The 18169-nt window shown below is 39.8% G+C and overlaps 1 protein-coding gene across 1 annotated transcript; it reads left to right on the top strand.

Moving 5' to 3' along the window:
• Window positions 1-221: 221 nt before the first annotated feature.
• wdr44 (WD repeat domain 44) lies at window positions 222-15393 on the top strand. The gene is made up of 19 exons (XM_053485137.1): window positions 222-530; window positions 2736-2769; window positions 3580-3645; window positions 4487-5033; window positions 5234-5367; window positions 5474-5566; window positions 5662-5798; window positions 8755-8838; window positions 9808-10066; window positions 10160-10298; window positions 10403-10467; window positions 11295-11414; window positions 11531-11653; window positions 11735-11926; window positions 12199-12300; window positions 12435-12550; window positions 12900-13027; window positions 13120-13254; window positions 13344-15393. The coding sequence occupies exons 1-19, from the start codon at window positions 454-456 to the stop codon at window positions 13430-13432; spliced, it is 2640 nt and encodes an 879-aa protein (XP_053341112.1). The 5' UTR covers window positions 222-453; the 3' UTR covers window positions 13433-15393.
• Window positions 15394-18169: the final 2776 nt, after the last annotated feature.

Raw genomic sequence — 18169 nt, 5'->3', positions numbered from 1 at the left:
TAGTACAGAGACGTGTAAATTAAGTATAATATTACATTAAACCAATGAACAATGTACAGACAAAAACGTTCGTTTATTTATATAGACCAAAGCTAGCTGGTTCTTTTCCAATATGGCGGCCGCGTTAACGTGTTAACCTTACTAGCATCACCGGCTAGTAAGGTTGCGCATATGTGATGCGTACGCATGCGCAAAGATGGTGCGCATGCGCGGTGAAAGACGGGCAGTGACAGCGGGGCCTCTCCCATTATTTCTTATTGGGTGAATTTCTAGCTTTGCTGCTAGCTTTATCTGCATAAGCTAGTCAGCCAGAGGAGATCAACAGGACCTGTCAGCTTTCTTTCTAGTGTTTCTTTTTATGTATTTATTTATTTGTCAATTTTTACCTTAAAATCAAAACAACAACTCGGGGCCTTGGTTAGCTGGTAGCTAAGCTAGCCGTGTTGTAAATAAATGGCGTCTGATACGAGTGATGCCGAGGAGTTTTACGACGCAGCAGAGGATGTCAACTTGTCTCCATCGCCGCATGTGTGAGTACACACTCCTGGGATAAGACCAGGAAAGGTTTGAAAATTTTATGCTGTCGGAAAACAGGTGAATTAAGCTTGCAAGTCGAGCTAGCAAGGCCGAATGTCAAATCTAGGATTAGGGTTCTATGCGTGCCCACTTCTTAGGGTGTTCGGCGTCATACTGTTATACTGACTGCGCGCGCTGTGTGTAGTGCACTTGCTTTACAATAGAGCGGTATTTGGGCCGCGGCTCGTTTGATATCAGAAACTCACTTCAGTTAACTCCTGCACTTCCTGCTTGTGGTTTGTGCTTTATACTGATAATCTGTTTGTGTGTGCTGATTATCATGACTGTCACGACATGAGCCTGGGGTTTATTTATGCTTATTTTTAAAAATGTATATATATATATAAAAAATCTGTCTTGTGTAAGACCTTAAGGTGTGACACGTTGCATCAGGTGCTTATCAGACTTCATCTCACCTGACACAGGACAGATCACCCAGAAAAACAAACAGGTTTTAGTTAATTCATATCAGTCTTATGTTGTTGTAAATGTAAAGGTTTTTGGTAATGTGTACAAATAATTTGTGTAGGATAATAAATCGGTTAATATGCAGTGAAAGTGGTACTGGTTGCGCAGGAATGTTTGTTTAACCTTTACTCTTTTTACTCCTGAAGAGTCGACTCTGAGTTGAATCAGTGAACCGACTCTTTGAATCGAATCAGTCACTTTTTAAAAGATGTTTCAGAAACGTCACAAATGATAAACTCCTGTCTGTCTGTCTGTCTGTCTGTCTTTATCCACAGTGCTATGAAAAAGTATTGCCCCCCTTACTGATTAAAAATATTTATATTTGCATATGTGTCACACTTAAACGATTCAGACGACACACTCATTCATCACTGTGAGATCAGGTCAGACTACCTGACTAGCCATCCTTGCCCATGGACTCCTGTCATGGCCCTGTTGCTCGATCTTGACGTTCATCATGAATACAGAATGTGAAGGCGGGTCCTTGTGATCCTTCTGGCTTTTTGCGTTCTAAGCCGGAGGTGACAGAAACGCTATCATCTGTGTTAACATTTCTGCAGCCTCCTCAGTGGCGGCGGTGTAACTACCGTACATACAACAAACTTTAAATATATATCATCCTTAAAACAATATTTTAATTTTATTTGATATTTTCTATTTATTTCACATTTCTAAGATCCAACCTACAAACTCTCTCCTCTATCCACTCATATGTGTGTGGGGAAAAAATAATCCAATTTTATTTGTCGCATACACAATATGATATGAAGTGAAATGCTTGTAATGACTGACCATGACCTAAAAGTTTGAAAAAAAGAAATTGTATTAAAATAAGGATATGATAAAAAAAAAACAGTATAAAAAAAGAAAATATGTTCAAATAGAAATATAAATAAGATATAAAAAATATAAAGAGTATAATAATAAAATTATACGAATATAGAAAACTGTTAGCTGTAAAATTCACACTATGTACAAGTAATGATATAGAAATGAAGAGTAAAGCGAAGTTAAAAAAAAAAAAACTTAAAAGAACTAAACTCTTTTTGGTGTAAGATGGCACTTTAAAACCCAGAGCCTTTTAGTCTTCTTTTCTTTTTTATGTTAAATATATATGGCGGCAGGATTGGGCAGTATAGAGTTATCCTTGGACGTCTTTTGTCCAGCTCTACCCTAGACAATATGATGAATTAAACATTATTTTTTTGTAACCAGTTATGCACACATGACTAAGCAAAAAATATTTGAGCAAATAATAGTAGTAATAAGGATAATAATAATAATAATAATAATGAGTATCCTGTGAGTTCTGCCTTTTTGTGACACCTGCGTTAGTTGTAAGGGTTAGTTTACCTGTTTTTTTTTTTTTTTTGTTTTTTTTAAAGACGAGCCGTTTACAGTGCAAATTTGGCGAGTGACATTTATCCCCAAACAGTTGTGGTTAATCAGAGTTTATTCATGATTTAAAGGAAAGGTTTTTTTTCTCTTGATAAATGAAATCTTCATTTAAAAACTGCATTTGTGTTTTGTGTAATATTAAATTTTTTTTGATGAGCTGAATCAATCAAGTGTGACAAATATGGAAAGAAAATCAGGAATATTACAGCACTGTAACTATATTAAGTGGAAAGACATTTGAATTCTGTAATAATGACGATCCTGATTGACGGTGTTGTCTTTTAATTCCTCAGGTCACCTGCGAAGTTCGTCCTCCCGCAACCTCAGGTACTAATTACAATCCCTCTCACAAAGATCATGTTTTCATCGTTACATTTAAACTTTTTTCTTTTAAATTATGTCGTAGAGTCAGTGTTAAAATTGCGAGTGCTGTGAAATTTTTTAATTTTTTATTCTGTAGTCTCTCGAGAGGGTAGAGACCCCGCCCACATATCGGGGTTTAGTCTGGTTATCACATCAGCATGTCGAAGTGACTGACACGCTCAAGATTTGATTTGATTACAGACTGAGTTTGCTTCAGAGTCTCTGCTTAAACTATTATTATGATTGTGATGTCATCACGCTGTAATAAGTTCCAGATGGTCAGAACTACAAAGAAGGTGTTGTTAACTGTAGCCCCGCTCTGCATCTAGATCTTTCTAGTGCGGTGTTAAGGTTTGATCCTGAAGTGGACGTGGCCTGTATATCATTTAGTTTAATCGCTGGGCGGGGCGTTTTGTCCGTTTAGCGCGACAGAAAGCGTGGACGTTTAGGAAGTGCAGACTAGAGCATGCCACTGGTAGGGCGGGAAAGGGTTTTCGTGGACTGTCGTTTAATATTTCAAAGCGATCAATTAATGCACGTAACTGTCAATCATTGACGATCGGTACACCGATTGTCTTAAGTCAGGTTTTACCATTTTTGGTGTATTTTTTATGATTTAATAATTATTTGTTTGAGTTAATTAAATTTGCTGAGGTTATTTTGTACAGTCAGAGTAAACATCATTAGACATTGTGGAATAAGTAGTAATACCACTCCAATAGATTCAACAGCATGAAAAAGTGATCGTTGTCTTCTATCTGATTGTCTCCATAGACTCAAAAGAACCAGGTACAGGAAGAAGCTGCTGCGTCAGAGCCTCGCCATGACGACTCTCTCCAGGTTACACCAGTTTCTCTCTTCTATCTCTCTCGAGTTTGTGAATGTGAGCTGAGTGGCCGATCGTTAGGTTGTAACGCCCACTCTTGATCGCCGCGCTACAGTGTCTATGTGGAATTCAGATTCCGAGAACTCAGATCTGTGTGGGTTTGTGTGTTTTGGCCCGAGTCCCAAGCTCACTCCATCTGAGAACAAAAGACGCTATTGTTGCTTTGACATTCAGCAGTGTGTTTCCTTAACAAACTCGTGGACGGCACTTTATTCGTCCTGAGATCCTGGGAGTCCGCGGCGTAGCCAGGAACTGATAAAACAGGAGGATGAGGGAAGAGGAACTAAAACCAGCGACTGCGTGTGTGATTAGTGTGATGGCGATCGTATATCACGTGTGGATATCAGGAAACTATTACTTACACCATCAAAGGATTGAAAACGAGCAAAATAACTTTGTATAATAATCCCAAAGAAAAATTGTATCATTACAGCAGCCAGTTCACATATTATATAAAAAGTAAAAAAAAAAGAAACTGTTTACAATTTAAGGTGCATTCATGAGGAATAAACTGTGTCAAATTTAAAGTGCAGTAATGAGCAATGAGAGAGTGTTAACTAGCTATAGATAATAGCTTTTAAACAGTTGGGAAAAATACACCATCCTGATTGGTTAATCCTCTTTTTAACATGCGTAGTAACTGGTAGACAGGTTCTTTTAAATTAAATAAATGTGTTTGGATAAGTCAATCTGATTAAATCACAACAATGACATCATCTTTTAGGAGTTCTCACTCTAGGAGTGAGAAGTTTTAACTTTCACTCTTTCAATCTGTCCATCTTTCTCTTTCTCCAGATCATCGACAGTATTATAGAGGAGAGTCAGAAAGGGGGCGGAGTTGAGGAGGACCTATTGAGCATTGAGGATAAAAGCTCCGCCTCCTCACTTCCAGATCCTCCAGTAGCCCCGGATCTCCCAGCAGCTCCCGAGGAACCGGACCCAGGGGCACAGGATGCGCAGGACGAGCGGGACACACAGGAAGTGGCTGTGGATGGAGCACAGGCATCTCAGGAAGAAACGTCTCCTCCCCCTCCTCCTCCGGACATCACGCGTGCCCTCGGACCGTCTCAGTCTGCCGACGATTCAGAAACGCAGAAGACGGCGGATATCTTGGATCAGGTGCCGCTCGCAGACAAACCAGAGTTGAACAACTCGGGCCCGTCGAAGCCTCCCAGGCAGTTCACCGTGGAGCCGGATATCGTCGCCAGCACCAAGAAAGCTCCTCCCTCGAGACCGCCACCTCCCAGTGGGGCTCCGCCACCCAGGCCACCGCCCCCGGCACGGCCCTCTCTCCCCGCCAGTAAGAAGTCTCAGGAAATCATTCGGCCCACAAGGCTGGAGGGTGAGACCGCTTTTATTTGTTTATCCTTTACTTTGTTTATTGTGTTTCCAGACTAATGAATAAACAAAAATAATGCATACAAAAAATGTATATGAGCTAGTCTCCCCGATTTATTATGGCTGCATTTTGTGTCAAGGTATTTTTATTCGTTTGAAGTGATTTTATGACGTTAAAAAACGAGGTGCCCTGTGATTGGTCAGTGTCTGGACAGGGATCGGACGAGCCGTGCGGACTGGTCAGTCCAAACGCCAGCGTCAGAGGAATCGCCAAGGAGCTGCAGCACTCTCTGGATCTCGCCAGCGCCACCAGTGGGGATAAAGTGGTGACTGCACAGGTGAGCAGCAACGTCATACACAACTTTTATATCATTTGACATTTTAAAAATAAAAATTAGCTTTTTTAAAAAATATATATATATTTTGACGTTGTTGTTTGTGTAGGAAACTGACGAGCGAGAGCCCAGTCCGAGCGGTAGTGAAACTCCTGGACCCCAGAGACCGCGCTCTAACTCTGGCAGAGAGCTCACTGATGAGGTAATGTCCGGTTACACGTGTCGGTGTTTGTCTGGTTGTGTTAGATTTAAGTCGACTCACTCACTCACTCGGGCGGTGTTTACGTGCCCATGCAGGAGATCTTGGCGAGCGTGATGATTAAGAACCTGGACACCGGTGAGGAGATCCCCCTGAACCAGGCTGAGGAGAAACTCCCAGCTGGAATCAACCCGCTCACGTTGCACATCATGAGGAGGACCAAGGAGTACATCACGTACGGATACACCCTTACCCATAATGCACCTGGCGTGGTGTTAAATACCAAGCGACACACAGGGTTTTCAGTATCAAATAAGAGACCACAATTTCCCTCAATGCACCGCTTTACTTTAAGATATTTCTAACATACAGTACCAGTTAAAAGTTTGGACACGCCTTCTAATTCAAAGTTTTTTGTTTGTTCAGTGATTTATTTTCAACATTTTAGAAAAATACTGGGGATTTAAAAACTTTAAAAGTACACGTTGGGAATTAGCTAATTTAGTAACAACAACAACAGTCAGTTATTATTTAAAGACATGATCAGGTCAGCTGATCTGGAACAGTTCTATATTGTGTTGAGTGCATTTGCAAAACCCATCAAGCGCCATAAACAAACTGGTTCTCATGAAGACCTTCCCTGGAAAGCAAGACCAAAAATGACCTCTGCTGCAGAGGAGAAGTTCATTTAGAGTCACCAGCCTCACCAATTAACAAATAGCACCTTGTTTGTCGCGTTACCAATTAAATAACAGCCGTTATAAAGCTTTACAGAGCATAAGTAGCAGATACATCTCCATATCGACTGGTCAAAGGAGATTATTTAACTTTTTTTCTTTTTTGACATCTTCGGCATTGTTTTATAAAACTCAGAGAAGAACACGGAGTTAGAATTAGGGGTGTCCAAACTTTTGACTGGTAGTAACGTTAAAAGAAAACGAGTAAGTAAAATGCTGTATACAGTTCACCATATAACTGTTATGGCTGGCCGTATAGATATCGTGATAAACTCGGTCTCAATATCTTTTCTTTTTTCTTTTCCTATGCTACACTGCAACACAAATACAAAAGTATTTGTCCAAACCTGTTATTATTGAATTGAGGTGTTTCAATCAATCAGAGCCCTCATCCCCAGTTTCACACTTTTAAGCATTAAGATTGTGTTTATGTCACAATCTTAATACTTAAGCATGCCAAGACATCTAAGGTATGCTTCTGTGTAACTTTGCGGCAACAGTTTGGGGAAGATCCTTTTTATCTTCCAACATGAAAGTAAGGACTATAAAGACATGGTTTGATGAGTTCGGTGTGGAAGAACTCGATTGGCCCGAACACAGAGATCAGACCTCAACCCCATCGAGCACCTTTGGGATAAATAGGAACAGGGGTTGTGAGCCAGACCTACATCAGTGCCGGACCTCATAAAGGCTCTACAGAATAAATGGGAACAAATTCCCACAGAAACACTCCAACATCTTTTGAAAAGCCTCCCTGCAAGATTTTTGGAGTATTTCTGTAAGAATTTGAGTGTTTTTGTTATAGCTGTAAAAGGGGGACCGACTCTGTATTGAAGTATATGTACTTGGAGACATTGTAAGTGCAGGTTGGGCCAAATACTTTTGTCCACATATTGTATTTCTAATTTTTTGTTTTTGATGTCCCATAAAACTTTTCTGCAAATTCAGGTTAACAGATTGTGCTTCGTCATGCTTTCATTACATATTAAAGTATTGTGGTTTATATTATATTATATTATATTATATTATATTATATTATATTATATTATATTATATTATAAGCCATAATGTTTGTTTTAAAGGTTTGGTACATTATTTATTAGAGATGTGGAAAAGAATCGATTCATTTGGGCATTGTGATTCATTCTTCTGACAATTCATGTTTTGCCACCCTGACTCCCAAATCGAACTATTATTATTATTATTATTATTTTATTTATATATACAGAGTCAGCCAAAAAACTTATACACACTTTAGGAAAAAGAAAAATAATATGATGTATATTATATTAATATGAATAATATTATATTATTAGCATACTATTATCATAACGTATAGCAATAAATTTAGTATTTAATATTTTTTACAAGTTTTTCTTTTCCTGAAGCGTGTATGAATTTTTTGGACTCTGCATTTGCGTTTTGAGGTAAAATGTTGCTGTTTCTCTATAGTCCTGCAGGTGGTGCACTCTAAACTAGTCACACATTGACAGGCAACACAGCATTCGGTGTCTTAAAAGCGAATTATTTGCAATAAAAAAACAAAACAAAAAAAAAAGAATATCGGATTGCGATATTTTATAAAACCTTGACACTAACAGAATCACAATACAAATTGAATTAGCATAGCGGTGTTGTGATAATATCGTATCAGCTGGTCCCTGATGATTTCCATCCCTAGTATTAATTTCTCCAAATAATCTGCTCGTAATCCGCTGGTATCGATTGGTATAAGTGCACCATATCCCAGTTTAATATAATATGATTTTGTGGTACCGCATTGTCCAGCTGTAACCCCAGGGACACTAAATATGACAAAATCACAGAAAAGTTTGTCAAGTAGTTACTATGAGAAGGTCGTGACAGCACCGGTTCATTTTGAGCAAATGTACAAGATGATGTTCTCCATACCGAATGTGAATCGATTAGAATAAAACTACAGACTTGATGCACAAGGATGAAAAGCTTCAGTTTTATAGAAGTCCTCTGAGTAACATCAGCGTGAAAACAAGGCGAGAGAGTGAGCGAGCTGGCCCCCCCCCAGCCCCCACACCTCTTCACGCCTTTAACTTCTGCCGCGTAGTTATCTGTCACGCCGTGTCCCAGGGGTCTTTTCTGAAATGAAATGTATCCGTAATCGCATTCTCTCCGCGCTTCGATCTGGCCTCGTTTTACAGCGGAACCGAAGTGACACCACACGGCTTCTTCCCCGGAGCGCCGCCGCCGCCACCGCCGCTGCTTATCTCCTACCAATTTTTTATCATTTTATTTCTTTTTTTTTTTTAACCGCAGTAAAGGAATTTAAAAGTGCGCTGCTTCCAGAAATGGCTGATGATGACTGAAGGCTAGCGTTAACACTTGGCATGATTGCTTTTCTTTTCTTTTTTTATTGTACTGTGTGGTAGGGACAGATTTAATTTCACACGCCGTATCTTTTCTCTTCTCTGTCCACAGGAACGACGCCGCTCAGTCAGACGATGACGAGAAGAGTCAGCCTGCACTGGCCGACACGGACGGAGGGAAACTCAAACAGAAAACGTAAAAAAAAAAAATATTTATAAAAACTTGTTTTTTCAGCATCTTTTAATTAAACATCTAGTTCTGTTGTTTATACTTTTTTTCTTTGCAATTTCATTCCTCATCTCTTCCTCTGTAGGTTTTTATTTTTTATGATACTTTTTATTAGAGCCCCAGCACTAGGACATCAAGCCCTATTATGACGTAATGTCCGAGTGCCATCTTGTTCTTCTAAAGATTATTATTATAAACATTTTTTTTCGACATCCAGGGCTTTTTGGGGGTTTTAGTGTGCTCTACTCAACAGGAAATAAGTTATTTTGGCTCCTTTGCGAAACGCACCCAGTGGATTTTTTTTTAATTTTATGTACTTCTCCTAGGGGATTTATACGATCGCCTACAAACCAGGCCTATGCGATCTCAAGACATTAAGGATGCAAAATTGCGGAGGGATTTTTGGTTTCTCAAACGGGTCAGCCGTGACAACGCCTTAAACATATGCAGAAGAGTGGTTAACAACTTTCTGTGTGACATTATATTAAGTGACATAATAGTGTCATGCTGTTTTTTTGTCCGCATTTGGGGCTTTTTTTTTCAGCATTCTATTCTAAACATAGAATTCTCCCTTTTCTAAAATTATGTCATCATGGTATTGGTATGCCCCCTTTTAATGCATGTGCCAAGTGCACAGGGTGCTTGGCCCCGCTCATTGTTTAGTTTTTTTGTTTTAGTTTTTTTTGTTTTTAGATCAATTCTTTCTCATCATTCTTGTAGTCTTTTTATTTCCCTGTTCCTGTTCTACCTCCTTTCAAATTTTCAATCTTTTTTTTTTCCCTTGCCGTTTCCTCATCTTTTTCCTATTTGTATTTTTACTCATCTGTTTTTTTTTTCATTCTCATCCGAATTTTCAAATTTTCTTTTTTCCCCTCCTTATTTTCGCCTTCCTCTTCTCACTGTCTCTTTTTTTTTCTCTCCCCCCTTTTTGTGCAGCACCCAGCTGAAGAAGTTCCTGGGGAAGTCGGTGAAGCGGGCGAAGCACCTGGCGGAGGAGTACGGCGAAAGGGCGGTGAACAAGGTGAAGAGTGTCCGGGACGAGGTGTTCCACTCGGAGCAGGACGAGCCGTCCTCGAGCGACGACGAGGGCATGCCGTACACGCGGCCCGTCAAATTCAAGGCGGCGCACGGCTTCAAGGGTCCGTTCGACTTTGATCAAATCCGGGTGGTGCAGGACCTCAGCGGGGAGCACATGGTGAGGAGGAGGAGGAGAAGTTGGACATAGGGTCGGTTGATTTGTGATAATACTGTACGTTGTGTGTGATATGTCTCGTGTGTGTGTTTTCAGGGAGCAGTCTGGACGATGAAGTTCTCTCACTGCGGCCGGCTCCTGGCTACAGCCGGTCAGGACAACGTGGTTCGAATCTGGGTCCTAAAAAACGCCTACGACTACTTCAACAACATGAGGATCAAATACAACACAGAAGGTACGATTCTTCTTCCTTAATTATTTTACTATAACGGCTTTACACACAGTGTGTTCATTCCTAATATGTACCGTATATAATCGTATTTTGCTCTTACGCTGTAGGTCGTGTTTCGCCTTCGCCGTCTCAAGAGAGTCTGTGTTCGTCCAAGTCTGACACTGATGGAGGGGTAAGAAGGCACAAACACACACTGCACACACACTCGCACTCAATAATTGTGTAATAAACCCCAGAAATCTTAATTAAATCAGACTTCTATTAAACTGTAAAATTCTTCCATAGCTGGGACTTTCTGGAAAATAGTGATTAAGGAAAGCTGTACATATTAGCATAGATATGCTAGTTATGTGTGAAAGTTAGTGCCCCCTTTTTCTTAGTTTTGCATCTAGTTTCCATGTTTCTTCCCCCTTTATTTTAATTATATATCTCACGTAAATCTCTATTTAAATGTTTTTTTTTGAGGAGGTTTTAGAGCTTCACTAATCTTGTCAATATCCAACCCGGAAGTCCCGTGTAAAGTTGTCCTGATGGTGAATAATCATAATTTTGGAAAATCCTCAACAAGACGGAGTTCACAGTTCAATACAAAGGCGCAGAGACATTTCACATTTCTCTGTGAGATTCATTTGCTTAGGCGTGTTTTTGGCCAGATGATGGCAGTGTGGGGAAAGGGGACAGAGATTAAGTCACGTGGATTTGTATACTATTGGTAAGGCAAACAAGACTCACTTTGTCAGACTTGGAAACAAATCCAATTTACGAACGTGCCCTTGTGACGAAACTGGTTCATAAATAGGGGAGTACTTGTGTATATGTATTTATTTATTTATTTTTTACTTTAACACTGATTTAATGATATTAAATTGACAGCACCAGGTTTTTACCCAGAAACATAAAATTAAAATTTTTTATTAATTTTAATTGAAAAAAGAATTTAAAAAAGGGGGCATTCAGTTTTAAACATAAAAATGTAATTTCTCTTTTTCGGTGTGTCAGCTGGCAGGATCAGCAATGGATGACTCGGACCTCGAAGACAGAAACGTTCCCTTCAGACAGCTTCCCTTCTGCAAGTACAAAGGCCACACAGCCGACCTTCTCGATCTCTCCTGGTCAAAGGTCAGAGAGTTGTTTTTGTTTATTTATTTATTTATTTATTTATTGTAGGAATAGAAATTGGAATCAGATAACACTCCAGATACCCCATACTGATTGAGGTTTTTACGTCTTGGTAGAACTACTTCCTGTTGTCGTCGTCCATGGATAAGACGGTGCGCTTGTGGCACATATCGAGACGAGAGTGTCTCTGCTGTTTCCAGCACATCGACTTCGTCACAGCCATCGCCTTCCATCCCAGAGTGAGTGTTTTATCCGATTCGGACACTTGGCAGCATGAGTGAATGATGGAGTGATAACGTGTGTGTGCGTGTGTCATGTAGGACGACCGGTATTTTCTGAGCGGCTCCCTGGACGGTAAGCTGCGCCTGTGGAACATTCCGGACAAAAAGGTGGCCCTGTGGAATGAGGTGGACGGCCAGACGCGTCTCATCACCGCAGCCAACTTCTGTCAGAACGGCAAATACGCCGTCATCGGCACTTACGACGGACGCTGCATTTTCTACGACACGGAGGTGTGTGTGTGTGTATGAGATTGACTGTTACTTGGAAATACACTACTATATGGCTGAAAGTTTGCGGGCAACTCGGACATTTGCACCTGTATGTGCTTAATGAATGATTATGGGGGTTCACAAACCTTTGGTTATTATAGTACCTGTTTATGTCATGTTATTTATTTTCTAACAGGTGTGTGTGAGTTTCAGCGCTGTGTGCTGTTTACACTGATAACTGATACCCGTGTTTGTTGTAACCTGGCTCTGTTTACTTTTTCTTTTTTGTTTAGCGCCTTAAATACCACACGCAGATCCACGTGCGCTCCACCAGGGGGCGGAACCGCGTGGGCCGCAAAATCACCGGCATCGAGCCTCTGCCTGGAGAGAATAAGGTAGCCTTAATCGTGCTTAATACACACGTGTGTTTGGAGTCCAGTTACACACTGCTGAGAGTGAATGTAGAACATGATTTTTGTTTGTTTTTGTTTGTTTATTTATCTATTTATTCATTTAAAAACCTCAACAGATCCTGGTGACATCGAACGACTCTCGCATTCGCCTGTATGACTTGAGAGACCTGTCACTTTCCATGAAGTACAAAGGCTACGTGAACAGCAGCAGTCAGATCAAAGCTAGCTTCAGGTCAGGAGCGACGCTTTTAAAGTGACAGAGCATTAAAATAAATAAATAAATAAAATTTGGGGGCAGATATGAGGTACAGCGATGGTCATGTTGATAACCTGCTGATCAAATACAAGTTAAAGTTTACCACGGTTGACAACCGTTTTTTGCTTGTTAAGTACAAGAATAGCCTTGAGATAAAGTGGATTTATCTCGTTTTGTCAAAAAACATATATTATTTTATTAGTTCGCACCAGTGTATTGACTTGAGTCACTGAATTGTTCCAGACCAAATTGATCAGCAGGTTTCTGTTTGATCAGAATGTTTTAAGGTATTATAATAACAACTACTTTTTTGTTTCTCTCTTAGTCACGATTATTCGTTCATTGTGAGCGGCTCCGAGGATAAATACGTGTACATCTGGAGCACGTACCACGACCTGAGCAAGTTCACCTCCGTACGGAGGGACCGCAATGACTTCTGGGAAGGAATTAAAGGTAAAAATCAATGTTTCTGTTACGTCTTGTAAACGTCTTCCTCCTGCCAATTCTTCAATCTAACAACGACCATGACTGTTTTTGTCTCCTAGCCCATAACGCAGTCGTGACGTCGGCCATCTTTGCGCCCCACCCGGATCTGATCGTTCCGCAGGAGCCGGGGGCGGAGAAACCCGATACCGAGTGCAAGAGCGACGTCACGGACGATTCCGAACCCATCCCATCAGGTGACACTTGTATCCATGGCAACCTGCATGTGTAATACTAAGCTTTTTACTTAACGTTCTTTTTTTCCTTTGTTTTTTTTCTTTAACAGGCGCATTAAAAACAGACCACACGGAGGTCCTCCTCTCTGCCGACTTCACGGGAGCCATCAAAGTGTTTGTCAACGTGAAAAAATACTAAGCGCTTATAAGCTGACCGTCTCGAGGTTTAAGAAAACTGATTCCACAAGTATCACTTTATCGTATGTCTGTAATCAGAGGGCTTTATAAACCCTGCTCGCTGCTCCTTAATCGTCTACGGCTTCTGGTGAGTGCTCTGAGGGGGCGGGGACACGGTCAAGCCCCGCCCTCTGTGCAGGGAACAGGGACCCAGGAAGTGGTGCAGGACTTTGAGGGGGAGGATGGAAACGGAGAAGGAAGAGGAGGAACGTATCCAGAACACAAGGCACTTCTTATGTCATGTATCTTTTTTTTTTTTTCTTTCTTTCTCTTACGGAGGAAGTTGGTGCGAGGGGGGGAAAGCTATAAAATGTTCTCGTGGGAATAAAATCTCAGCTCGTGCGTTAATTTGCAACATAACACATGATGAGCCTCGTTTATTAAACTTTATCTAAAGATTTGTGTGAAGAAAAAATTTACATCAGAGATAAAGATTTTGTTTAACTGTCAAGCATTGATATGTTGATGAAGGTGAAAAATTTGGTTTTAGCCACACCCACATAGGGTATATAAAGGGTAATGTTTCATTAAAGGGAAAAAGAAATTGTCACCTAATCAGTGAAAGAGCGCCGCCTTCAGGTGACAAATCATACACGTTCATTAACTTGATTAACTTAAATGTAAAATCAATTATTTAAATTCAAAAGTATAATTTAAAGTCAGTTTGCATTAGTGCGGAAATTTATACAAACCTGTACAAAAGATATAAAATTTCCAAACTGGATTTTAATGAACAGTGTATTCTGAAGCTAAACTCATTCATGCAAACGGTTTTTCGAAAGAGTTTATTAAAAGAGGCTCGTTACACGCGCATCACAGCTCAACAGCAAAAAGAAAACAGGAGCGAAAAACTTTTCACCATCAGTGCGACTCTTACAGTATGAGACCTCAGTATTAACATCACTCAAGTATCAGTGGCGGAAACCGAAAGAATGTGCGATACACTTGCTAACAGAGTCAGTCTTAGAGCCTCTTCAACAAGCTGCAGCCCAGTATTTCTCAGGTTTGATACTGTAATCTGATCATCTGAACCTTAGATTAGTCAAAGTTGGCCATAGCCCGATAAGCAAAGGGGGAAAAGGTGCTTCAGTGTTGTTTTTTTAATTATTATTATTATTATTTTTGATAAATGGTAAATCTAAGCTGCATTGTTTTTTTTATTTAGTTTTTTTGTAAATCGCAGTTACATCCGTTTTCCTCCATGGTGTTTGGATCAGAAGGAAAGTCGTTAATCAGAAAAAACATGTTTATCCTTGTGGTTAAGAGGAAAAAAAAGCAGAAAAATAGTTCAGATATCCGCAATTTTTACGCAGTTCTATTTTCTTCTCGTTATGCTCTGACCCCACCCCCCTCTGATAAACTCACCCCTCACACAACATGACCTCTCTGGTAAACTCACTTATCTTTCTAATGGCCCCACCCTCTCTCGTAACCCCACTTTTTCTCTGATTGTTCCACCCGCTCTGATAACCCCTCCCGTCTTTCTGATAGCCCCGCCCTTCCTGATAGCCCTACAACGCTGTTCCGAATGTTTTCTTTTTGCTGCTGTTTGTCTCCTTTATTTGTGTTGCATTTGTGTTAAATGTTGTTATTAATGAGCCACATATCATAAATCACAGATATTTATCTGATCACGCGCACACACACACAGATTCCTAATCAGATCCTTTTCGTTCCGTTCGAGCTCACCATTTCAGATTTTTCATGTTTGTTTGTTTATCAGTATTATTATTATTATTATTATTATTATTATTATTATTATATGCTTGTAAAAAAATATTGAACCACTTTTTTTTCAATAGGAATTTAAAATATTATTTTCTCATGTAAGATGGGGAAATGTCGGGTAAACGAGGTATCTGTCAACCTTCACTTATCTTTTTTTTTTTTCTCCAGTCTTCATTAAATGCTTTATCCTCGTCAGGGGTTTCTGTGGTTTATCAGTTAATTTCTTTATTCTAACACACTTTACACCCCGGTGTGAGCAGAATGAAGACCTGTGAATCTTCATCCGATGGTGGGAGATCAGGACTATAGGAAGGACATTTTAACGCCTCAAAACCAAGTGTGTTGACAGTGAGAGCAGAAGTGTGCGGACGTGCATCATGTGAGAACATAACGTCCGCAGATACAAATCAACTGATGTAACACGTCCAGTGACTGGGGAGACAATGGCATTGAACGAAAAGCGCTGATCGAAGAGTGCGGCCAACTAGTGTTAATTGTGTCAGCTATTTTTTATTTTAGTCTTGGTCTAAATAGGGACTAATTAATCCCGGGACTAATAAATTGAATGGGGACTAATTAATTAGTCCCCGGATAAATTACGACTTAATTGTTGTTTTTAAATCACATTTCTAAAGACAACAATTAAGTCCTAATTCAATTGTTGGATTCACTGATAAGTGATCACAACAGATAATTGTGATCATTTATCAGATATCACAACAGATAAGAGAAACCCTGTTGGTTTTTATCATATTTAGTCAATCTGATTAAATCTAATATTTTTGTTTATCAAAGTTTTAGTCGACTAAAAGTCTGGACATTTTAGTTTAGTTGTAGTCAATGGAAATATAACATTACATTAATAAGATACTTATTAATTAACGCTAATCTAGTCCAGCCCTACCCATTTTTTAAAAAAAAAAATTCACAAAATAATTATCTTAACATTTAAAATGTATTTTTTCATCTGATGTTTTCAGCTAATTGCTGCATGTCCATATTTTTTAACTACAAAACAATAGGAGCAGTATGGACAATACAGTTTTTAAAAAACTTTTTTATTTTTAAATATGTTTTTACACATTTGGACTGTTTTAGGGATACTGTAGCTCCTGTGGGTCAGAAACATTCGCTAACCTATTAGCTTAACGTGTTTGGCAACAGTTTAACTCCCTTAATTATCTTCTATACCGCTTTATCCTGTATTCAGGGTCGCGGGGACCTGAAGCCTATCCCAGGAGATTTAGGGCACGAGGCAGGCTACACCCTGGACAGGTTGCCAATCCATCACAGGGCACACACACACCCATTCACACAATATGGGCAAGTTGGGAACGCCAATTAGCCTAACCTGCATATTTTTAGACTGTGGAAGGAAACCAAAGTACCCCGGAGGAAACCCACCGAGCACAGGGAGAACATGAAAACTCCACAGAGACGGGAATCGAGCCCAGCCGGGAATAAAACCTGGGCCCTGGAGGTGCAAGGCAACGGTGCTAACCACTGTGCCACCTTTGGTTTAACTATAAAATAAAGTACATCACACCATAATGATGTTAACATGTGATAACACAATTACTACAGAGAGGCTGCAGAACTGGGTGATTATTATGGGATGCCTTAATGTGTCTCTTTAGGTTTGTGATATTTTTCCTAGCTATTGTGTTTCCCACACTGTTTCCCCTTAGATATTACGACACATCGGCTTTCCTTCTTATTTTTATCTCCGGTTTAATCTGAGAGAAATGATCCCAAATATCGCTTCTTGTCTCTGTCCTGATTTAACACTGCTGTGATGACGAAGAGCTAATGATGACTCAGCTCGTATCGTCTCGTCACTGCGCGCGCAAACTACTCCTGATATGCCGCGCGCAGTGACCCGGGAAACACCGCTGCTCGCGCCGTAATGAACAAACAGCGTATCGCAGCAGATTGTGACGAAAGTTACATGTTGAAAATAAAGATAGATGTTTTATTAGTTTACATTTTTTTCAAACCACTTTTTAGTCTCTTTTTTCTTTATCAACGATACTGGATGGTAATTCAGACACTGATGTCCGTGACGTCTCATCTCTTGTTAGACACAGGGGAGAAAAAACTCCGTCGTCAACGAATTTTTTCGTTGATGAAATTAACTGTGCGGTTAACACAAATTTTAATATAACCGGAGTGCGGAGAAATTTTCATTCGCCCTCGTATATGAATTAAATGAAACCAAAAAAAGGAAAACTGAAGACTCACTGTAAGACTGTGTGTGTATATTAGTGATGGGTCGTTTATGAACGATTTGCTCTTTTTAAACGAATACTTTATGTAACTCAGAAGAACGAGTATCTCAGAGAGTGATTCGTTCATTTTCTACTGGGCGCGCATGCGCAAAGCATCGCAAAACCCCCGTAGGTTATGTACAGGAAACGGAATTACGCGATTCTTTCTCAATGACTCTTCTACTCCGAGTCGTTTGTTCTTTTGTCACGTGACTCCCATTGAGGTTATGCAATGAAATAGAGTCAAAAGAACGAGTGAGTCGTTTGTTCATGAGTCGTTTGTTCTTTTGTCACGTGACTCCCATAGGCGCTATGCAGTGCAATAGATTCAAAAGAACGAACGACTCAGACTAGAAGATATGATGGTGAGCTACTCATTCTGTTTATAATATGTCCTTAGCTGCAGTGTAATATTTTCATTACTGGCACTATAGCCAGAATTTGTGTATGTAGACGATTTGGAGGTCTTTTTTATTGAATATGCAACATTTTATTTTATGTCTTATCAAAAGAATGGAATGAATTAAACGACTCAAAAAAGATTCGTTCATTTTGATGAACGAGATTCAAAGAACCGAGTCACTAAAATGATCCAAACTTCCAATCACTAGTGTGTATACAAAAAAGCACTGTTCATCTCTCACAGGTGAATGATACACCTGCAGGGGTCAATGTGATCTAAAACACATCATTACTTTAAAGGA

This window comes from Clarias gariepinus, chromosome 24 (genome assembly GCF_024256425.1).
Source record: "Clarias gariepinus isolate MV-2021 ecotype Netherlands chromosome 24, CGAR_prim_01v2, whole genome shotgun sequence".
NCBI classification, from domain to species: domain Eukaryota; kingdom Metazoa; phylum Chordata; class Actinopteri; order Siluriformes; family Clariidae; genus Clarias; species Clarias gariepinus.
This window is presented reverse-complemented; position numbering and strand designations above follow the sequence as displayed.